The sequence below is a fragment of the Daldinia decipiens genome, assembly GCF_022478715.1.
Source record: "Daldinia decipiens strain CBS 113046 unplaced genomic scaffold F4813scaffold_3, whole genome shotgun sequence".
NCBI classification, from domain to species: Eukaryota; Fungi; Ascomycota; class Sordariomycetes; order Xylariales; family Hypoxylaceae; genus Daldinia; species Daldinia decipiens.
This window is the reverse complement of record NW_026054546.1, coordinates 499,434-522,730: the sequence shown is the minus strand read 5'-3', so window position 1 is coordinate 522,730 and position 23,297 is coordinate 499,434. Positions and strand designations below refer to the sequence as shown.

Below are 23,297 nucleotides of genomic sequence, written 5' to 3'. Positions count from 1 at the left end.
CTCTTCGAAACGAATATCAGGTCGTCTCGGGAATGTGCAACAAGCACTATGATTATTATTAAAGGGAGGGAGGATCCAAGCCCAGAGAGAGCAGACGGATAGATAAAAAAAGGAGAGTAGGATTCTGCAAGAATGTCCAACTGCAAATGTCGAATAGCAACGACGAGATATCTCCTACCCTCAACTTTTTCGGCACTGCACCCAGGACGAAAAGGGTGTCGAACAAAGTGCTAGGAGGACGGAGAGGAGGTTGCGCGGCGGTTGGGGAGGTGCAAAGAGATATACCAAATAATAAAATTGGTCAATGGGTCGGCCGACTTGTCCACAGCGTCCACAAAAGCCCACATGCAAAATGCCAAGCCCACATAAAATTGGTGTGGTGGGTAGCGACTGCTGGGGTGTTCTCGGTCTAGTGTGGATACCGGTGTCCACCTGGACAAGCGAATTGGGGCAAAATTACGTGCCTGGTACCGGTACTCGGCTTGCACCCACCGTGGGAATTTTAGTGCTTGTTTCTAATATCTGATAGTGACTTACAGCGGTCTTGAGCAACCTTACACAGGCCTAACACCCCGCCATTGTCTCTAGAGCCGCCTACAAGCTTTTAGAACCAAAAAGTTCCGCAACTTCTCATAAGTGGGCAGTGGACGAGGCTCAGGTAGATTTGGCGCCAGAGCGTCAGATGGGCATGGGCTCATTAGAAGGACCCATACACATTTGACCACTCGATAGGTCGCACTTGATCTGATCAGCCATAAACTGTAACCAATAACAAAGTTTTCGTCTTGTCTGTTTGACAGCTGCATTGCCTTTACGGGCGCTTTCGCAACAGTATTATATGCAAAGTCTCAATACATACAGATAGGCCACAAGCAGCCATACATGATATAACAAGGCCATTTTCGTTTTTATTTTTTTGTGCAAATTGCCATTCCTTCAATGTTCTACGCCATCTACGCTACACTATGTCCACCCGGGCATATAATGAAATGGCATATAATGAAATGTAAATCCGGCTTGCTTGGTCGTCGCAGTCTAACCACCTGGGGAATGTCCGCTTCACTGGCCGTCCTAGCTAGGATATCGATCAGCACGGCGAGACAATCATGCATGGTCTATTTTACTCCTTCATAATACCTAACAACCTAATAACCTAATAGGCTAACATCAATCAATCATCTCTCAAGGAGCGCTGGCCTTGGAAAGAGACCTAGTTTCGATCCGAGCAAATGGTATCGCATCGGATAGTTCCCGTCGGACAAGTATAAGATGGAAAAGAAGAAAAAAAACCCCCCTACGATTTGAAATGAGGTTCGTAGAAAAGTGCAGAAGAAATTTGTTTGAATTTATCGGTGCCCAGCTTTTGCCCGACTTGCTTTGCTGCTTGCCCAGCAACCAAGGCCAAAGCGTATCAACGAACCAACCAGGATGTGCCCCCATGCAAAGAACATGCTCGAGACTGCGGATGCTAATTACTATGAACTGGGTAGGTATGATCACGACCCCATGTCAATATCAATGGGGACTTGAATATGGATTCACGACCCCTCAGCCCTCAACCGGCATCAATTTACAACTTGAGATATCACCTTTTTCCCTTTGAAAAAACATCTGATAATATATGCAATGCAGGAAATTACATTCGAGCTTCTGTAGCCATCCGGGGGTCTACTATTAAGGTTGAATGCAAGATTGATCGTAAGATACATGTACCTAATATGCTTTTTATCGGACACTTTTTGTTGTTGACATTTCAGATTCTAGATATCTCTTCATGTTTCAACTTGGCTCCTATACGCGGAATACACTGCATATAATGGCTAAAGGTCTCACATATACCCCCTTACTACGTAGCACAGCAGCTCACCCCTTTTCTGTCTTTCTCTCTCTCTCTTTTTTTTCTTCCTTTTTGAACCTTCTAGACTTACATACATATACGCCGCTATATGTCGAATCTATTATATCAAGGGCGCTGTTTTCCTTGTTCTTCAGCTTTTATTTACTTGCATTATGTTTACAAATTTCTTCAATAGGTCACCTCCTTGTACGCCGGACATTACACTTTGCTTTATTATCAGGGTTATCCTTCGCAGTTAATTATCAGTTTTAAAGCGCCGCGCCGCCAGCCCCCAAGAGCCATAGCGCCATTCTCTCCAGGGTCTCTGGGCGAGCTTAGCAGTTAGCAGTTAGCAGCTTAGCAGCTTAGCTAATAAAGTCCCACGTAAATTTTGCCCACTTTCAGATACATAGCGTATATCAGGGTCCTTTCATGGGTCCCCGGTCTATTCCTTCATCTCGCATCCTTCGTATCTGATCGTCATAATATGTCCCGCCCGCTGCTCTGTACTTGTACAAAGGATATTGTCTGTGCACTCCCCCCCCCCCCCCTAAATCTAAATAAACTTAACCTATTATCTCACCTACCTATCTCGTATAATCTAGCATCCACTGCTTGAATCCCATGATCTATTGGAACAAGCGGGTCTGAATAGCCTCAGGTCTAATCATTTATACTCCATTTAATGGCACACACCATCTAAACGCCGGATATTTTATTTCATAATATTACTAGCTTTGAGACGACTTACATTCGTAGTTTTGTTCTGATCCACCCATCTCCTAGCTGGTAATGTGCTGATCTTAGCTATCGCTCCATATAATGTATCCATTCACTGGCTCGCCCGCTTACTCACTTGTTCATCTCCCAGTCCTGCTCTCGGCGTGTTTCGTTGCCGTTAGTAGATTAAGACGATCTCTTTCATCTATAGATTTCCATTACGGTACACTCTTTCGCTGATTGGCTGTCGCCTAAGCCTTGCATTACACCCAATACTAGTGCAGGTTGGCTACCCATCATACGTCAAATCCGGCAAGGCTAGATATCTAAGTCCCGAGGTCCCCTCTTGACAACTTCGAGGTTCTTCCCGAACGTGGGGAGGGATTATGTCATAGACAGCACACGAAAATAACTGCTACGATATAAGCCGGGGTCCGTCAGTAACATCGCGGGCCGCTTATAGGTTCAGCCGGTGAAAGCAATGTCATCTTGCTTTCAACCTGACCTCACGACGTAGCTGACGACCCACTACTCTATTCTCTATTCTGTCATCTCTACTCTGTACGAATATGATCACCACAAACGCGCAGCTGCTTTCTTGCATATGTTTCAGATAATGTGAACGGCACCAGAGCTCATTGATGGCGTGCTACCCAATGTCTCTGGCATGGTTAGTTGAAGACTAGGACATATGTAGATATGGCTGGGGTGAAGTTGACGAGAGGGGTAAAGCCGGAAGACTAGATTGCCAATATGAAAGATAGACACTAGAACGGCCCCGTCTGTCTATCCGTCTGTCTATCAACTTATTCCCTCGTGGCAATGATGCTCAACACCTGAACCCTAGAAGTACACGTTTGGTAATGACCTGCCGTGCCGCTCCGCCGTTGGCAGTATGACAAGATTAACTAAGTCATTATGGAACAAGTCTTGTAATTCTACTGATGGAACGTATGTTCGGCATCGAGTGTGATGTGCATCCATATTTCCCGTCAAGAGCCCATCAACCGACCCTAAAGACCCTAAAGACCCTAAATTGTATAGAACCCTGCGATTGCACTACTATATGTGCTACGTTAGCTAGGCATAATGTACTGTACTTCCTTACCTCCTACATATTTCGGCAACCTCAAGTCAAAAAAAAAAATTAAAGAGTATTGCACAGCACCTAACACTTGTCACACCGCTTCGCAACATCGCTTGTTCATTTCTCTCGAGGTTGACTACGAATTCCCCCTCCTCTTCCACTTGGTAGTCATCTCACACCGCTTTTGACCGTGCTGTCGGCGCCATATTTAGCGTGTTGGGATGATATGATTAGGTACTGACTATTCCAGGTCTCCAGCCTCAAGTTTCGACAATCTCCGTCATCACGAGAACCCATCACGCTTGGTTCCTATAAACCCCGCTAGCTTGGCAAGAGTAGTAAAGCTTCAGAGAAGAAAAGGTCAAGTCGTCTCTATCCTACCTATTTTCACTAAATCGGGTGTGCTGCAGGAACATCGACTTTAGAGATGGACGAAAAGAAAGTGCGAGAAAGCGGTGGCCGACGCAATCGTTCTACCTATCACAGGCAAGATACAGCGACCTTAAAGATCACTGTGGCTTGCCTGAGGATTAGGAAGTAAAGCAAGATAGTGTCGGCCAAGACTGGAAGACGATGGCTTCTTATTGGCCAGCCCACCCCCCCTAGAAGAATCTCTCAGTGCCGGAACGCCTAAGATGGTAACATTTCTTAAACAAGACTGCCGTGTTACCATCCTTATTACGACTGCATCTGCAAGTCTCAAAGATTATCCTCCGCATATCGAGAAGATTTTTCTTTCTGACAAAACGTGAAGATACTCCAGGAAGGGGGGGAAGAGGTTCTAGACACATTAAGAAGCAACCTCATCGGTCTTGTGCCGAACGCATGCAGTCGAACTACATCGCATCGAGCGCGTTGCCGTAATAGCTTCATAAACTGCAAGCGAGTTGTCACTGCGAAATCTGACGTCTTAAGAGTTGATGGTACGTAGCATTGAAATGGGCAAGGTAGTCAGTCAGTCAAGGTGGTTTAGTTAGTCACAGGTTCAATGTTCTAGAAATGAGCATTCGGCCAGTTGGTTGTAGTATAGCCATTATTGCAGGGCCGTGTAATCGGAAAGACGTACTTGATCGATGATGTCTATCATCGTGCATTTAAATGCATTCAAATTTCTTAAGATTTTGGGGATTTTGGGGATTTCTTATCCTTATCTATTATCTACGGCGCTATCTGCGGTTGTGCAGCAATTGTTCTGCATTGCAAATCCGCACGGACCAATTACCTATAAGCATGTACCTTCTAAAGCCGCTAGTGACCTGCACCCTTACGTCGTTAAACCACACTAAAGCACTGGCCAAGCACTAAAATAGAAATCCTAGTAAACTGGAGATCACTCGAAAAAAGGACGATCTCTTTTCAAACCCCTCCCCCTCGAATACCCAAATACCCGAATACCCAAATACCTTTCCAAGATTTTCCCCTCCCCCACCTTGCACCCACCCTGCCACCTCCCACGAGCACCACGACCAGCACGAGCCAGCACGAGAAGAAGGATATTATGTACCTACCTAGGTAGGTACCTATGCAGTAGAATCATCTGACCAGTAATAAGAGACACCGATCCAATTCATCTAACCCTCAACCCGTATCCGATACTGGATTGGAACCCTGACGACCAAACGGATGACCTGCCATGGACTTGCTCGTGGGTTGCCTGTATGTATAATGTAGAATACTATGGCCCGCCTTGCCTCGTAGGCTGGCGCTTCAGCATTCCAGGCAATGTTGCTTCTAGTCGTTTCGCACAACTATACGCCAATTCGACACTCACCGCCTCGCCGTCCCCTCGGTTGAGAACAAGACTTTCACGCAGCTCGCAACCTTGCATAATCCATGTCCTGTGCGTGCCATTCACTGCATTCCGCCACCCCTACGCGCCCTCCTTATGCAGCACGACGGGATCAATATGCCACAGACTCGACGAGAGAGATCGATACGCACCCGTGTTCCGTCTGTTTCTTTCGTCTATATCTCCCTCTTCGCCGTACCGCTGCAGGTATATATCTTGCGGTGAGAAGATGTTTACTAACGCTTTAAACTACCTGCCATTGATGTTGGTAAGCTGTGTGTCGCATTGCAGAGAAGCGTCACTTCACAGAATATCACTATGCTCTCCCACATCCCTGTTCGTACCCTGTTCGTAGCGATAGGCGATAGTCCCTCCAATCGCTTCATACATAGGTACATATCGGCTAATGAGGCAAGCCTCAAAAAGCCATGGCAAGTGAGGGGCGACAAGGATTTGAGCTCGGATCTGAACTTCGATCGCGTGGGGAATCGTCTGACCACTCACTGACCGGCACTAACATGCACGGCTGACCGCGATCATAGGTTTGTATACGCAGCCTCGACTAAACTTCATCTACAAATCAACCGTGACACGGAAGACAATGCGGTGCCATGGAAACACACAACTCCGTGGTCTGTTAGCCGTTATACAACATGATGATTGCTACCAAGTCCAACGATTCTTCAACGGCTCTAGTAAACGCTAAGGATCTTGGATAATTTCCTCTTTTTAGTCGATTCCCTCTCTTATCATTGTTTTATTCTAGTTTGCTCCAATGCGCTTCAAGATAACTCATAATCCTGTTATGGTCTAATTAGACCCGAGTTAAGATACCAAGCTAGCTGAAGTATACATCTTATACATCTTATACATCTTCAAGTTTCGTATGCTGGAGCCGGATAGTTATCTATCAAGATAAGTGGATTTCTTATTACTCCGAAGACAATACTTGAAACATTTAGATCTGACACAAGTTAATTGCTGCGGACCGAAGCGTGGCGTCCCAGCGGCGGTCGTCGACCGTTGGACAACTCGCACGAAGCCGCTGTCAGCAAGCGGCCGCGCAAGGATACTGTACAACAACCCCTTAAATTATTTACACTAGTAACCTTTTGCTGTGGGTTACCGCCTTGGTAAAGGAACATGTCGATTTTGATAGGACCGGTCAACGGCGAAGTATGACCTGCCAAGTCGCAAAAGACATTTTACTGGATTTTATCCAAATATCTCGGTTCTCTGTGATGCTCGTATTATAGCCCGCAGGGACTAGTGTACGATGCTGGCGCGTGATCTCGGTGCAATTATAGTGGAACAAGCATTATAAAAGTCATCGGCGATCGCCTTGTCGATGAACGCTTTGGGGGCTAAGTGACACAAGATTGGCTGGGCTTATCCGTATTGAAGAAATCGTCGACATTTCGGTATCACAGGCGTCTATACCCTATGTACAGAAACGTCTATATGACAGATGCCACAGATACCATGGACATTATGTGCTACCTTAGGTAGTAGCAGTTCTCAGGCGATCAGAGCCCCCTGATATGCCCATGTTTCGACTCCACATACACGTGCTCTTCAAGGTTGTTTTCAGATCGACACCAGTATCACTATCCCCAGTGTCGGGTAGCTGGCGTTTGCCGGAGTTGGAGCAGCCGACGAGTGGGAGTGGAGTTTCGACCGTTCCGCTGTGGTGGTTACTCCTGAGGCCACGCAGGTATGCACGCACTTTGTGCTTCCGGCGAAACTTGACCATTATCTGATAACGGCAAGCCTTGTTTGCCGTCACTGCCGGGCGACGAGTCAGCTGGGCGATCTTTCCCCCCCTGTACCACGGCGGGCGGGCTGGGCGCAGATGCCAAGCTGCCGTGAAGCTGGACCAAGGACGGGACGTTTGCGCCACACCCCGAATTGACCAACGGAAACGGCCGTTTGTGAAATAGATCGGGCTGTCCGTCGGCCTGAAATCATGATTCAGAACGGACCTAGCTCCGGTTGGGGGCAGTGCTATGCATGGCTATATTTGCTGCTATGGACTTATCTTTACTTTATTAGCATGCTCTATGAGCCGTTAATAGCCCCAGGGTGTGTTATCAATAACGACAGTTTTAGAGGACATATCTAGGAAGTATATCATGGAAAACAGGCGAGGAATATCACGTCATATACTAGCAAGATGTCGAGCCGGCCGTTCATCCGGCCTCGTGTAGGCATGTTTGCTAGTCTCATCATATCCCGGCAGAGCGCTGGTTTAGACGACATCTATCATTTATTCAAAGGATGATCCGACAGCGCGGAAGATATTGATTTATAACGGTGATGAGTTTAGATACCGTAGTAACATATACTTGGGAGAACCCCCATATCTTGACTACCCGAAAGTTAAAGCGATTGTAGAGCTCTAGGTTAGCCACCGATCTATGTTAGGTACTCAATATATCCCTCATATTAAATTCTCTACGCAGAACGTGTTGTCCTAAGTATAGTGTCCAATGTAAAAGGGGTAAAAACAAGGAATTACGGGTAACTCTTCACGTGTAAGTCTCAGGTATTTGGTGATAATTATCTTACATGAAGATTCGTGAATTGAGCAGTGTTAAGCAAGTGCAATAAATTAAAACCAAAAGTCTTTCACTAAATCATAAAAATGAAGTTTATGGTTCTGTTTTCAAAGTTGCATAAGCGGGCTCATCTATACTTCTAGTGTTGACCTCTTACACTATAATCATATAAGGTACCTGATACACTAAAAAAGAACGCCTTGGGTCCAAGTCTTGGGTACTTACATATCGATTAACTAGGTACCTAATTAATAATGATGATAGGACTAGAAGATCAAAGGCCTTGACGATAATGGAGTAAGTAGTAGCAAGTGCTGTTTCATCTAACTTGTTGAACGATAACGAGTAGCGTCCCAGTGCTTAAATTATACCCCATACTCTTCCCCAAGAACTCGCCTGGCACATCCTTTAAGTGTTTTTTGGCTGCTAGTCCGATAGCGGTGCGTCCTCTATGCGTCGTGTCAAAGAGATGTCTCTAAGTACGCGGCTGTTCATACCTATGTAGTTAGCTAGGAACCAGTAAAGATCTGTCATGTCCTCGTGTCGAATAATCTGATACATGAGTCAGTAATTGCTTTTTTAAGCAATAAGTTTGGATGTTTAGACATGTCTCGGGAGCAATAATTCTCTCCCTTTTAACCTAGAGCCTCAGTTTTTGAGACATGTTTAAGAGGAAATGTCTTCAACTTTTGAATATTCTTAAACAAAGACTTCCATTCTATAATCGCCAAAGAAGAATCGAAGAATAAGATAAGGGGGAGATTATATATCTTTTTTGTTCATACGTTGGGCGCCTTGTGACTGTATATACAAATCGATATGAGACTTCTTGTTTCGATAGACGAAGTCAACTCAGATCGACTCCACCTGATCCCCATCCCGGAATCATCCGGCTTGCATCTTCTCTTAGATATACTGGACTTAGTAACCATACAAGACGTCGAACAAGGCTGCACAACCCACGGGGCATACGTGTCCCCGAGCCTTGAGGGCGATATTCCATTGGGTACATCGGCTAGGTACTTAGATAGGCAATCCACTCGAACGTATCGAGTTTGAAGCTCCCACTCTCTGTACAATGCTCTAGCAGGTAGTAATGCACTCAGGTATATCATGATAATCGTACAATGTCGTATCCCACAACCCACGACGTGTTATTACCTCAAAAAGGCAAGGCGACATTATTTATCAATCTTCACGATCCTATCCAAAGCTCGTCCTTCCTCCAGTACATATGCTGACGTGATGTCGAGTTTGTACTTAATCCCGTTGATCATAATTGGGGCAAATCCCTCCCCTGTTAATCCGCGGCGGAAGTTCTTGAAGAGCATCGAGAAGACCTGTTTCCCATGCCTGAACGGTGCAGTCATTAGGTGGTTCATCTCGTATTCGCGCTCCTGCTTACGCCGGACCTCTTCCTGCTTCTTCATAAGCATCTTCTCGTAGTCCGAAGGGGGCGCTTTGCGATTATACAGCGGCGCCTTCATGACCACGTCATTTGGATCAACTTGTATGCGACGTAGCGGTACACCTGGGAAGGGCACAGTGCGTCGAGCTTCGATTTCAAGCCGCACCGGTAGATTTTCCGCTGTAGCCGTCTTCGCGGCTGGGTTCAGCGCCTTGACTGACCGGGCTGGTAGTACCTTGATAGAACGTATCATACCGGCGGGCATCAGTGCAAACCTGGTCCCGCAAGCGGCTAGAAGTAAGCCCATCATACCAAACCCAACACTAACGATCCAATGGAGTCCTTCCGGTAGATTGTAGACGTTTAAAACGATGTTGGTAGTGGCGGCTCCTATGAAGAAGATACCAGCCGTGTAACTTGAGAATAGGAAGACTCCCTGGGGACCTGCTTCGTATAAGATCGTCGGAGAAGACTTGTCTGCGAGCTTCTGCGCAAAACTTAGTAGTGGAGATGGTGCGATCTTTGCCGGAGGCAAGGCTGTAGGATTTAAAGGGATTGTTGGTTTTTGCTTTGGAGATGCGAATCTAAGGCCCGTCGTCGCGAACGATCGGCCGCACGTTCGAGCGGAAGTTGGCTGGAGCCATAGCGGGACTCTGGTGATTCGGATATGTGATCTGAGTGAGTTATGGAGTATAAATATAGGGCGGGTACAACCCCGGCAAGCGGATATAGGCACCGTCATCTGCGTATTATAAGGCAAGTAATTCAATTGACATGACTAAGTAAAGGACGATAATATGGTAATCGTATAATTTCGACTTAGATGGTGGGATGGTGGGATGATGGGTTATAGATTTGATAAAGCTTCAGTGGGACTGAATTTCTTAATTATTCTTTATCGATAACTACTGCAAGGTGACCCTAATATTAAGTACCCAAGTACATAGGTACCTAGGTATATATCAGCCCCTGTTCACTAAGGCTTAATTAGTGGAACCCTTCCATAACCTCAACGTCGGGAGCCCTATATAGGTACCTATGTACACTATGTACAGGGTTCTGAGGGATAGGAAACGGTAAAACTTTATAGCGTCCCTTCCAATTCCGATAATTATTCGGTTGAGGCCGGAGAATCCCCAACAAGCTCAACCATAGCATTTATTCATTATTCATAAGCTCCGAATCGAGATCCCGTTTTAACGAGAGGGAAGAAAAAAAAGAAAAAGGCTCAATTGAGCTTCACCTTTTCTTCTTAAGAAGCCGACAATGGCATCTTTTGCGACAGCAACCCGCCTAACAACACGGCTTATAAGCCGACGGGTCGCCCAAGATGCCGCAAGTCGAGGTATTTTAATCCGTTAGTAGCTCTCGCGCGCGTGTATGGCTAATTAGGTCCGCATAGGCTTTCGCACGTCCGCTGCCTCGCTCGCCGCACAAAACTTCACCATGCCGGCCCTGTCGCCCACTATGACGGAAGGCAACATCGCAAACTGGAAGCTCAAGGAGGGCGATTCCTTTTCCGCGGGCGATGTCTTGCTCGAGATCGAAACAGACAAGGCGACCATGGATGTTGAGGCGCAAGACGACGGGATCCTCGTAAAAATCACTCAGGGTGATGGCAGTAAGAACATTCAGGTTGGCACCCGAATCGGTGTTGTTGCAGAATCCGGCGACGACATCAAATCACTGGAGATTCCTACCGACGAACAGCCTGCGCAGAAGGAAGCCAAGAAAGAGGAACCGGAGCGCAAACAAGAGTCTCGGAGCGCTGCTTCAGAGAAACAAGCTAGCGGACCGAAGAGGACTGGCGAGAAGGCACCGCCCCAGAAATACCCTCTTTACCCATCAGTCGAGCACCTAGTAAAGGAGCACAAGCTGGACGAGTCTGCTATTAGCGAGATAACGCCAACGGGCCCTGCTGGACGCCTTCTCAAGGGTGACGTCCTCGCATATCTCGGTAGCGCACCTTCTAGTAGACCTGGAGAGATTAAAGCACGATTTGACCACAACTCACACCTTGATCTCTCCAACATCAAGATCGCTGCTCCTAAGGAGGCCCCGAAGAAGGCTGAGAAGATTGCATCAGAGATCCCTGTTCCCAAGGTCTCAATAGTAACGTTGCCGATATCGCTTGCGACAGTGATAGAGGTTCAGAAGAAAATCGAGGATACTATCGGCACTTTCATACCGTTATCGACATTCGTGGCGAGGGCTACGGAAGTAGCCAATGATGAGCTGCCTTTGCCATCGAACTATAAGCCAACCGCCGATGAATTGTTTAATCAGGTGTTGGGTCTGGACAAGGCTAGCTCGAAGGGTTCTCGCGGTCATTATATTCCTCAAATTTCCGCTCTTCCTTCGCCGTCCTTCACCGGCGTTGCACCCAAGCCCAAAAAGCAAGTTGACATTATCGACTTCCTAGCAGGCTCAGCGAAGGCGTCTGCGCCAAAGCCACGAAAGACTAGCTCACAAGCCGGAATATCCACCGGCACCAATATATTCGGTCTCTCTGTTCCGGAGGCTGAGGAGAAGAGAGCCAAGGAATTCCTGCAAAGAGTTAAGACGGTGCTGGAAGTAGAGCCAGGCAGACTTGTTTTATGAATAGAAAAGCTGAGAGCAAGAGACACTGTAACTATAAAGCCTGTAATGTTGACACGGAAGTACTGATAGACTATATTATGACTATATTATTAGCATTTGCTTGTTCATTGTGCCTTTAGCAACGCCTAACTGATAAGTATTACGAATCTCCTAAGATATGGAAACGAATTAAATGAACTTAAACGAAGAAAAATCAATAACTTTGCTGTATGAACTCATTTCCCAATCACTACCTAGGTTGGGCTACTATTCATCGTATAACATAACAAGAGGTCACCCTTCGGGTAACACAAAAGCCTAAGGTTTACACCGCACCATATTTCTATAAACAATATTTTAATTATTATATCTAAGTTATATATTATATATAAAGTGAATGTTAAAATATGTATATAATGAACTGCCTAATTTTAGTAGATTTACCCCTAAATTTACTCCTAAATATACCCCTAAGCCACTTATACCTTAACAAAACTCCAGCTCTTTTATTATTTCTTTCATTCACCTCTTTCTCTTATTGCTTCTTGTAAGGCAAGAAAAACTCGCACAAGGTAGCAAGGCACATATCTTAGATAGGAAATCTTTACTCGCATTGGACACAATATCCCAAGGTAAACCTTGGGCATATCTTCAGATATCATAATTTCCACCAGCAACTAACCTGGGCGATTTTATAGCCACGAACTCGTATTTTAACGGGTTGTAGATAACATATACTCGTGGATTTTTGAATTGATGAATCTATATATCTAGCACCGCTTGAACTATATAGAATTAAAATTTTTATCCTCCTTTCCCCAGTCCTCATCCATGGACTGATTTACTTAGATACACACACGTCGGTATAGTAACGCTTTCTCATATGGAGCCGACCTTCTGCTGAACGAAGGCCAGAGCCTGCTGGCCGTAAATCTGGACATACTCCTGGTGGTGCTGCGCGCTGTTGCCGTTGGAGCAGAATGGGTCCTCGGCGTCGCAGTACGACTGGATGCTATCCTCGTAGACGGGACATTGGAAGCCCGAGGGTCGAGCGGCGAACTGGACGACAGACACATAGGTTAGACAGACAGACTAGGTGCTCACTCAGGGGCAGCAACGAAAAACGGAGATGGTATCTGATGGATGGCCACGGAAAGAAAAAGAGGAACGGCAGACTTACACCGCCAGCCTTGGCCGTCCCGACGTTGTAGCTCAGGCCCGGCACGTTGCGCGGGTCGCCCATGAAGATGATGGCCTTGACGTGCGTGCCGACGTCGGCGGGCAGCGGCGCGGCCGTTTCGCTCAGGCTGCTGCCGTCGGGCCCGCCGCAGAACGCGTCGTCCATGATCTGCGAGCCCTGCGAGTAGCCCACCATCACGACGGTCGTGTCCGGGCACTTCGCGGTGAAGGCCGAGACCTGGTCTACGACCGCTTTGATCCCCGCCGTCACGGAGGACCCATAGGAGTCGCCGCCTGCTGCGGGGTCTGGGCGTGTAGGTATATGTATCAGTATCGGTATTGCTAGATTGGATGGCTCTGGGGGGAAGGGGGAAAGGGGACATACAAACGATGGCCTCGGACGTCGTCCCGGGGAATGCCCCCTGGATCAGCTGGATCATGCCCTGCGCAGTGCCGAAGCCCGGGGGGGCGGTGGTCTCGCGCGCGGCGATAACGTGCAACTTAGCGCAGGACTGGCGGGCTTCGAAGTTGCCGGACGGGGCGGCGAGGGCCCCGGATAGGAAAAGCAGGGGGGTTGAGACTTTCATGTTGATCTTCCTTCTTAAGACAGTTAGTTCTGGTTTCGAGCAGCGAAATAGTACAATGGAGTGCAAATGCAGGAAAGAAAGGCATAGCAGCAAGTTTATATATAGGCACGCATTACAGTAGCGCCCACGACGGGGCGGACACCTTGCTGTGACCACGGCTTGTCGTGTTTTACCCGGATGTCATGATGAGGCGACCATTCGATCGAAGCATCGCGATTCCGGAATAGGCAATATATTGGGAGCCAAATCTAGGGGTTGTTATGTATATCTGCGAAACGCACAACCCTGCAAGGGGCAGATCGGTGGATCGTCATGCATATCATGACATGTACATACTCATGACAGTCGCATTACTACTTTACATGTTGCAGGGCTCTCAATGCCTTCGCTTCTTACATATGGGTTCCAGCAGGTTCACGATATTGTCTATAACACGCCCCGTATGAATCATAGCGTAGCAATCACATAAATAAATATGCCTATTGACAATTTATCATTGGTATGCAGAATAATAAACCAGCAAGGATTTCCCCTTGCTGTTTGTATAGTGTGCCGGCCCCGTCCTCGTCAAAGACCACGCTGTGTGGGGTGGATTTCCCGGTTTCAGATACGCACATATACAGTAGAATGATACCTTGCCAATGCTTGGCTGTTAATTAACTGAGTTGTCTATACCTATACTCAATAACTAGAGCTGACTGAGACGAGAATAGTTTGGTATATTGGAAATGTCTTTTAGTAGCTTTCACTATAGGGTCCGTAATAGTAAACTCCCAGCCTCGAATATATATACGGCGTAGAGTAATACCACAATTTGACTACGCACTCCTACGACTTATTCATATTAAATCCACGAGAGCAACCACTTACGCCACGAGAAGCCCGAGCAACTGTTTCTTATTCTAACGCCTCCAGGTAAAGCTGCTGATAACCACATGCTTGAAGCCTCGCATGAACGCTTGGACGACCAAGCAAGGTGTCAGATTATCCACTTGACCAAAAGGTAACTTGTAATGTCATAAAATGTCATTACTTATTATATGCGACACAAGGCAAATACTCACAAAATCTAGATATCTAACAACGTCCCGAACAGGCCCCTAGACTCTCGGTGAGCCAGCAATAGGATAACTTAATTCCAGGGCCCGAGAAATAGACAGGTACTATTAATTAACGCTAAAATCGACACCTTGGGCCTCTCGAGCCCTAAATATTAATGAACTTAGAATATGGCACATGTCACCTATCATCGTCCCCAGCCACGCCTCCTAAGGAAGCTCCCGTCGGGAAATGGCGGAGACTTGCTTGCGCAAACCCCCGTTTCAAAGGCGCGTGTCATTCTGAGCAACCTAAATACTTGTAAGTCACGTCGATGTGCCATGTAGTAGACGCCCAAAAGGCTCGTCACTTCGTATAAGCATGGGACTCCAGGAAATTAGGATCTTAGATTATTTAGGAATTGCCGTTCCGAGAGGAGAGCTGTGAACATTCGCTGTGTATTTTGACGAGTAATAAGTCATTAGAGTTCTATACTTTAAGAGCGAATGATATCTCCAGTATACTAATAGAGACATTCTCAAGGCCCGATGTTTTTTTTTAACCCCCTATTCCAGATGACATCTACCAGAAAGCTATAACCGTAGATAATACAGAGACCCACGAGACCAGACCGGCAAAACTTCCCATCTGCCCCAGGAGGCTTGAAGCACTGCCTTGTAGTAGCACTGGGGCACCTATCTTTTCCGTCTCGTCGATGCTGCAGATGTTAACACAGGACTGGTCGTCTCTCTTCGATGTTGAAGGACCGGTCGCGTTGTAGACGAGTTCAATCCATTGGATCTGAAGGTAAGCCTCCTTCCCCACACTCATATTTCCTGACCAGGATCCGCCGCTGTGTAGCGTTAGTATACCACTTTCTTGTAACAACATTCGTACACCCCCGATTATAAGTCGGGACCCTGATCCGTGAAAAGCCAAACGACAAGTCGGTCTCAGGGGCAAAAACGGAACTACATTCAAAAAAGTACAAGCGAGAATAATCTTTTAAAATACGTACTCTGACCACGAGTTAAGAATGAGAAGACTAGGATCGCGGGGTGCCTGGAAGGAGATCGAGGCGACTTCGTCACCGTTAATGTACCAAGTCGTAGCTCCCGGGCTCCAATCCATCCGATACACCGCCCAGTTTGTCCAGTCTCTCTTCTTCGGGATCGTAACGTTCCGGGTGGCTTCCTGTACATCGAGGCCCATAGAAGTATATGACGGCTGGTTTGTGTATTGGACATGATCAGGAGGATCGATTGTTCGGATTTCTAGATCTGATTCCTGGACCTTGGTGGGATCGGTAGTGTTGGCCATATCTCTGTAGGTAAATATTGCGGTTACCGCACCTGGCGCACCAATCGTCCTCGCATACATTCTGGCCGACAAGAAATGATAGTTTCGAACCGTGGACTCAAACTCGGATGCCGTCTGAAAGTCTTCTAAGCGCGCTGTTCTCATTGTTAGGAATGTACTTGAGTCGGCATCCGGATCGTTATTCTTCTCAAGATAGACATTGTTGGGTGAATTAACCATTAGGGTCGTCGCATCGCTCACACCGTTGGATAGTGAAGCTTTGTTATCCCAATTTTGTAAAGTCCAATTATCAATCCATTCATTGGAGGAGAAATAGTCGCTAGCTGGGTCGGCTTCGCTACTATCATCGGGATCACCGATGAGGGCTGGTACTGTAGCATACTCAGATTTCTCCCGATAGTCAAAGAATTTATGGCTCGTGAAGTAATCTGCCCTGCTTCCATTTGTGAGGAAGCAGTTGCATTGGTCGTTGCTAACTTGTTGGAAAGCGGCGAGGGATAACGAAGTCAAGCCAGAGACGACCACGAGTGGCCGTAAGAGCCTTGAGTGAACCATCACGACGTCCTTGTCTTATATCCGCCTATAACCCAGCCGTGACTTATCCAACCTGCCCAGCGCAACGATGCCCAAATTCGCGTGGGCCTGTGCCGGCTTCAGAAAAGCTAACTTCGACTTGTTATTGAGGGCTTTCAAGATCACGTATAATTAAAATGTCGTATATCGGAGGGGATATGCATCACAGAGCCGATTCGCTACTAACAACCAGAGAGGCACGAAATTTCGGGTTGAAGGAGAAGGGGACGCAATATAGAAATAATAATTGGCTTGAGCATCCCCGAAAGCACACACCGAGACACGGACACAAGGATGATATCACCCAAGGTTTTCGAGTGTGGTCCTAGGCCCGAATATGAGGCTATGGTAAGGCCCTGGTGCGGAAGACGATCCCGTTAAAACGGTGCCCTGATCGATGGTATGAAAACGGTCCTAGGGTGGCAGTACCAGATTGGGGGGGGGAGGAATGCTGGATCAGCGACATACGCGATCAATGCAACACTTGAAACGTCGATACTTGTGGCTAGATTTATTCCAGCCTATGTATGTTTGGATAATATCCGTTGGATCCCACCGTTGGATAATGGATAAAAGGTGCGAATGTAACGCTGCGGATGTGTGTATTGGAGAAGGCTATTATTGTAAAGTCAACGTTAAGCCACGATATAAGATACAAGAAGCCACTAGGTTAGCTGAGATATGTTCGGAAATATACTTGTACCCATGGCACCTGGGCTACAAGACGGATAAGCCGAAACTGTGTTTATAGGTATTAAACTCCAAGTGAAATCAACTTTGACCATAGGTACCTATGATAGAAGATAAACAACTTTGGTAGTCTCGCGTCGAGACGTTTGAGGATACGGGGAGAAAAAAAAAGCTAGAAACTTAAAAAAGAAGAAACGCGCAAGCGCTGTACTGGTCGTGGATCTGCATACGACGAGTCAAGTTTACCTGGTGTTGAGGTAGTATTATAGGGTATCAGTTACATTGCGGTGAGCTACCGACGATATTCGCAGTCCTTAGGCGTAGCATTTGGTCAATCCAGAGTTAAGGACGAAGGACCACTGAAGATTCGTCTTAAGTTCTAAACGAACAGACGAACAGGCCACTCATTGGGGGCGACGTCTTCGTTCGTCAGATTTAGAGGGTCTGGAGCGTCGAGAGAGTGGAGTGGGAGGCCCTATTCTCATGTGAGGGACGTATGTGTGTGTTGTACAGCATACATGGGTAATTAACCGGGCCTGTCGTATGAGCCTTTCAAGCCACATTTGTCTCTGCCGTATACAGAAATTGAAGGCGAGCTGAAAGATAGTTTAGGTATTAGCATCGTGGCTTTTCTTGCTTAGGTATTTGCCAATACTCGTCAATAAAACATAGCGCATGGTAGTTTATATATGTTAGGTACCTGTTATGTTTATGTAAAGACTCTTGATAAGTTGTCTGATGTAACACTTTGATTTTGAGTATTTTTTATAATTGTTTTTTAATTATGTATTTTGCACAGATGTCGGATAGATCTGAGATAACATTGAAAAATGATCGCTGGCCGGGTATGTGGATGCACATAAAGACTGGGATTAAGAGTTATGGACATAAGAGAGGTATGTACCTATCTATGTACAATACAAATCCTTACCTAATGTAAGAAGTACCCTTCTGTACCTTTTTTCCATCGGTGGATCCTACCTAGGTGCGGAAGTGACTACCTAAATGTACCGTTCATCCGAAGATTCCCCCTTGCCGATATCCGATAAGAGAATCCCAGAAGGCTCGCGTCCAAGGAGCTTCGACGATGCCGACGCATCAACTTCATCACCCATTTTGTACTGCTTGGCCTCGTCTCAGAATCGACTCAATTACGGTAACCCCCCTTGCAAAGCCGCAATTGTCGTGACTCCTTAGTCAGAATGTATCCTTTTCGACTTCTCTTCATCGACTAAGTCGTAGCAGCTTATAATAACATTTCAATAGAAAGGGAATAATTGAAGAAAATTTTATATATGTCAAGGCCGCAAAACATGTCAGCTTCGCCTACGTCACTTGGTTCTTCCGAAGTGGCTGCTGATCAGCCCAAGGATACCACCGCGTCGCATGAACCCCTGCCCGGTGCTCAACCGAAATCTCAGGACGCAAGTCATGACGATCCTATACCATCCGAATCTCCTGAGCAAAGAAGCAGCTTTACACCCGAATCATCTATAGCATCGCCTCAATCGCGAGAATCTGGCGAGGCTTCGCCTGTCGCTGAAGAAAGCGCTCCTCCCTTGCCGAACGAACCGCCACCCGCGACCGAAGACGACGGCTGGGACTTCCATTGGGATGCAACAAGTCAGGCCTATTTCTTTTACAATCGATTCACCCACGAAACCACTTGGGAAAACCCTCGGCTGGCCAATAAAGGCTCGGCCGCGAGCTCGACGCTGCAGGCGCAGGAAATCGCGTCTAGCCCTGTCGCTGTCGCTGTCGCTCCTGAGCTGCCGAAAAATGAACGGCCCCCAGCTGGAGGCTATAATCCGGCGATCCACGGCGACTACGATCCGAACGCCTGGTACGCCAAGCAAGGCGCGGAGAATGCACCGGGGCAGGATCCATCAGTAGACGCGTCGGCCGCCTACGCGGCTATGGGTACATTCAATCGCTTCACCGGGCGCTGGCAAGGCGGCGACCAGAACCCCGATAACCACAACGACGAGGCCAAGTCTCGGCGACAAATGAACGCGTTCTTTGACGTCGACGCGGCTGCCAACTCGCATGACGGACGGAGTCTAAAAGCGGAGCGGTCCGGCAAGAAGCCGACTAAAGCCGAGCTCAAGCAGTTCAAAGAAAAGCGCCGCGCGAGGAAGGAAGAGAAGCGACGGGCGTGGCTGAGAGACTAAGAAGAGCCACGTGGCTTGCTATGCTACCTGGGGAACTAGGTAGGTATATTGGGGAGGAGGAGGGAGGGGCGGATACCTGCATGGTGCATCGAGGTCGAGGTCACATACACGGCGTTGGTGCATACGGTTTACGTATAGGGGTCGCGTGGAAGCAGATGGCCTGTTAGAGGCCGTGTTGCGTTGCATATTCGGGATGAGGATTGTTTGCATTGCATTGTCTAAAAAGAGGTATCGTCACCTAGTTTGTTCTGGATCAAGCGGCCCTGACGCGCTTGGACAATGAACCTACTGGGCCAGTTTCGGTACCTCTTGTCGCATTTTCCCTTAAGCTTTCGGAATATATACCCCCAAATGATAAATTACTTCGGCACGTACTATGTACTATGTACGCTCTAGCCTCGCCGCTTATATTGCACGAACTAAGCTTCCTACCAGTGCTCCTACACATGTCTCTGCTAATATAAATACGCCGAGTATACCGCCTATCGTAGTCCGTTTCTGAAACCCATTAGCTGTCTCTATTTGCCGTAAACTTCCAAAACTGTCCGTTCCGTTTCGGATTATATCGTACGGCCAGTCTATTATATGTAGTATCTCTCTACGTTGGTGTCCTCCATATTCCTATTTCGTTTGCGGAGTAAAACGACTCTACGAATAGAGCCTCCAAGTAGAAATCTAGCTTCCGAAGATCTCCAAGGCATAAATTATCCTAAGTTACCAGGATGTCTATCATAGATGACTAGGGACATAGGTAATCTAATAATATCATACCAACTACTACTCAAGACTTTTATATAGAACGGCATCCCTCTTGAGGATGTGCCTATCTCGAAATATACAATAGACTGACGACTCTGGTACTAGCTCGCATGCGCAACACCTGCCAACCCCCACGAAAAACAAGCGACTTGACTTTACAAGATTACGCGGTCTCTATCCGTGACCAAGCGACCCGCGTGCCTTGCGTCTGCGCGATAAGGTAATTAATCTCTACTATATAAATATGGCCTGCTCCATCGTCGCCCAAGTCCCTATGTAGGTATGTTGTGTACAGGGCCATGTGGGATCTTTTTATCCGGAACCAGGCGGCATGCTCGCCAAGTTACCGAGTGCGACGTTCCAGATGACGAGTAATCGGAACAGATTCCTATTCGCCGCGTGCTAATTTTCTTCTGCTCCGTCGTCGTCGTCATCGTCATCGTCGTCCGCGTCGAGCTCCATATTCAGGTGTACACTCTCGTTATCGCTGCTGTCTTCCTCGTCTGGAGCTCCTACGCTGCCAGTCTTGGGAGCCTGGCTCGGCAGATTGGTAGATACTGGTATTGGGGCGCTGATTACCGTTGTTGCCGTCGTGTCGATCTCAACCCGTTTAGAAATGGCAATTTCAGCCTCTTCGCTCTTCCGCTTGAGTAAGTTTGTCGGCGGTGGTCGCGCAACAGTGGTACCTTCCTCTTCAGATCTGAGAACTGTCTCCAGCGGTCTCTTGGGGAGAAATAGGTCCTGAGCTTTGGCTGAGGTCTCAACGGCTTCGGCACGGGTATGATTTGTGGGACTAGGAACAGAAGTCTCAAGTGGTTGATCGAATGAAAGTCCATTCATCGAAGAATCGTCTTCTGAGGCGTCTTCAATTGGCGTCTTATCGATGTCCATAGCGTCATTCCTGGGTCCTGTCGCCACGGGGCGAAAGTTGAAGCGCAATACTTCTACACTTTCGTCGTGCGGGAACCGTTGTGTAAGATAAGGCAGTATGACTGCTGGCGTCCTACCGCTCTTGTCTCGCACGGGATGTAATACGCTTGCTACCTGCGCATCCTTAATCTGGCATAATATAGCTGTTTTGAGCATATGAGCCCGAAGTGAAGAGGGAAGAAGCTGTTGAGGTACATGACTAAAGAGAGCAGTCAAGAATGCTGTTGCTGCAGAGACGTGCTCTGGACTTAACGAGACAGATATGGATTCGTCTTCGGCGCTGTTGCCGAGAAAAGCGTCAGCATTCTGACTGGAAGATTTAGATTTCAGATTACTTTGAGTAGAAACAGCTGATTGCTTAGGATGTTTGAGATGACCACCATATCCTAAAAGGTCGCGACAGCATGCCTTGATGACGAGGCTTAATCCCTCAACGGTAAGTTTCTCCATTGTTGGCCCGCAAAGCTGAAGAATCTCTTTGGTTAGGAGGAAGGCTATTATCCGGATTTCAGGTAGACGATAGCTAGACTCAAACATTCGCAAGAGTTGTTCAAGTGATATTTGAGCTAGTGGTAGGAAACTCCTTCGCAGCCGCTGCGTCATAACAAATAGCAATTTCATTGCAGCAAGTTGAATATCTGGAAATACTGTCCATAATTCGTCTTTCTCCTCTCTACCAACAGCTGGGTTCATCTGAATTGATGCAGATTTCTCCTTCCCTGGAATTGATGGCGTGATTGAGGATATCCTCGTAACGATATCGACCATTGCGCTAACCGGAATGGTAACTGTCGTTTTTGTAAAGCACCGCAGATATTCACAGATAAAATCGAGTAGACCGAGCATTCTTTCGCTGCCCGCATAAATGCCAGTCCAAGGGGGCAATTGATCTGGGCTGTCACTACCGCCCTGGGGATCTTTATCGAAATCTACCCGTTGCGGCGTAGATTCTGACGGGTGACCCGACACCGACTCCCAGTTTTCTTGGATTGCCCGGAACACCTGATCGGCTGTAGAGTGGAATGTAGTGATTATACCATCTAGATGTTTCGTCCATTCAGTTGAGTCCCCACCCTTTATAGCTGTCATATGTAACCTGATAACAAGACGTCTGCTGCATGCCTGTAGTGAGGCTGGAACTATTGTACCGTCCGAGACGGTTGGAGCAATATACAATCGCGTCTCGACCCTAAGCTTAGACGCAAACTGGCGTAGTGTAGTAGGGTATAGTGGGGTTATAACCGAGAAACCTTCAAATATTGTCTCGACGAGGCTATTAGGTGCTTTAGCAACCTTGCTAGTTGTGGGAGGCTTCAAAATCTGGAGGCAGGCCGTTCCAAATGTAGGAAGGGTAGGTGTAACGATCTCCCGTATCAACGTGGGATAGGCATGCATTAGAGTGTATATCTTCACCAGGGTCACAACACATAGATCCTTAATGACTGCTGGATCTTTTCTCTATTTTATTGTGAGTGGTTTTGCTGATATTGTGAGGTATAAAAACTTACTTGAAGAATAGATAGAAGTCCCCGGACCCATGGTTCGGATGTTCGAAGGCATTCCCAACCACCAGTTTCTACCACCGCTTTTACTAGCGCCACTCCTACGAAGCGGCCCTGAGAGGTTCTACTATTGAGAAGTGTAGATATCTGAGTCTTTAGCTTATGTACGAGCACTGTCGATTCAGAAGAACTATCAGACGCCTTCGCCTCATGTGGCCTTGACAGTGGTTCTTTGCAACGCAATAAGTCCCTAAGTAGAGAGGGTAGCAGAGCTGGAAGCTGCTCTACCTTTGTCGCCGTTAATCTCCGACAGAGACTGCGCAGTTCGGGGGGAAGTGCAGAAAACGCCATGATTTGAGATTCATATATTCTTAAGATTAATTAGTAGTCGAATCTGTAGATGGCTCTGGCGCATGAGCTAACTACACAGGCTCTGTACAATTGAAACTTCCTATTGGGTAGAGAAGTATATTATAAAGTCCGTAGCTTAAATAATAATAAACAGCAATTCATTGGTTGTTAAATAGATGTATAACGAGATAGGAATTAGGAATTTCAACTTAAGCTTT

The 23,297-nt window shown here is 47.1% G+C and overlaps 7 protein-coding genes across 7 annotated transcripts; 3 read left to right on the top strand and 4 right to left on the bottom strand.

Annotated features, from left to right (window-relative positions):
* Positions 1-948: 948 nt before the first annotated feature.
* F4813DRAFT_345348 (uncharacterized protein) lies at positions 949-2,232 on the top strand. Its single transcript, XM_049241758.1, has 4 exons — positions 949-1,075; positions 1,138-1,426; positions 1,491-1,698; positions 1,758-2,232. The coding sequence occupies exons 3-4, from the start codon at positions 1,533-1,535 to the stop codon at positions 2,108-2,110; spliced, it is 519 nt and encodes a 172-aa protein (XP_049103654.1). The 5' UTR covers positions 949-1,075; positions 1,138-1,426; positions 1,491-1,532; the 3' UTR covers positions 2,111-2,232.
* A 6,391-nt stretch (positions 2,233-8,623) lies between these two features.
* F4813DRAFT_345342 (uncharacterized protein) lies at positions 8,624-10,269 on the bottom strand. Its single transcript, XM_049241757.1, has one exon. It carries the CDS (start codon positions 10,139-10,141, stop codon positions 9,173-9,175), a length of 969 nt encoding a protein of 322 aa, XP_049103653.1. The 5' UTR covers positions 10,142-10,269; the 3' UTR covers positions 8,624-9,172.
* A 193-nt stretch (positions 10,270-10,462) lies between these two features.
* Positions 10,463-12,156, top strand: F4813DRAFT_345341 (uncharacterized protein). Its single transcript, XM_049241756.1, has 2 exons — positions 10,463-10,744; positions 10,802-12,156. The coding sequence occupies exons 1-2, from the start codon at positions 10,666-10,668 to the stop codon at positions 11,998-12,000; spliced, it is 1,278 nt and encodes a 425-aa protein (XP_049103652.1). The 5' UTR covers positions 10,463-10,665; the 3' UTR covers positions 12,001-12,156.
* A 702-nt stretch (positions 12,157-12,858) lies between these two features.
* Positions 12,859-13,745, bottom strand: F4813DRAFT_385365 (carbohydrate esterase family 5 protein; the record flags this gene model as incomplete). The annotated part of the gene is made up of 3 exons (XM_049246242.1): positions 12,859-13,038; positions 13,160-13,464; positions 13,544-13,745. The coding sequence occupies 3 exons, from the start codon at positions 13,743-13,745 to the stop codon at positions 12,859-12,861; spliced, it is 687 nt and encodes a 228-aa protein (XP_049103651.1).
* A 1,428-nt stretch (positions 13,746-15,173) lies between these two features.
* Positions 15,174-16,891, bottom strand: F4813DRAFT_168776 (glycoside hydrolase family 16 protein). Its single transcript, XM_049239163.1, has 2 exons — positions 15,802-16,891; positions 15,174-15,636 (listed from the first exon to the last, which is right to left on the bottom strand). Exons 1-2 carry the CDS (start codon positions 16,656-16,658, stop codon positions 15,366-15,368), a joined length of 1,128 nt encoding a protein of 375 aa, XP_049103650.1. The 5' UTR covers positions 16,659-16,891; the 3' UTR covers positions 15,174-15,365.
* Positions 16,892-18,024: 1,133 nt separating this feature from the next.
* Positions 18,025-19,664, top strand: F4813DRAFT_168831 (uncharacterized protein). The gene is made up of 3 exons (XM_049239164.1): positions 18,025-18,262; positions 18,311-18,570; positions 18,633-19,664. Exon 3 carries the CDS (start codon positions 18,662-18,664, stop codon positions 19,535-19,537), a length of 876 nt encoding a protein of 291 aa, XP_049103649.1. The 5' UTR covers positions 18,025-18,262; positions 18,311-18,570; positions 18,633-18,661; the 3' UTR covers positions 19,538-19,664.
* A 640-nt stretch (positions 19,665-20,304) lies between these two features.
* On the bottom strand, positions 20,305-23,258 carry F4813DRAFT_168767 (rRNA processing/ribosome biogenesis-domain-containing protein). The gene is made up of 2 exons (XM_049239162.1): positions 22,735-23,258; positions 20,305-22,684 (listed from the first exon to the last, which is right to left on the bottom strand). The coding sequence occupies exons 1-2, from the start codon at positions 23,077-23,079 to the stop codon at positions 20,699-20,701; spliced, it is 2,331 nt and encodes a 776-aa protein (XP_049103648.1). The 5' UTR covers positions 23,080-23,258; the 3' UTR covers positions 20,305-20,698.
* Between the last annotated feature and the right edge of the window lie 39 nt (positions 23,259-23,297).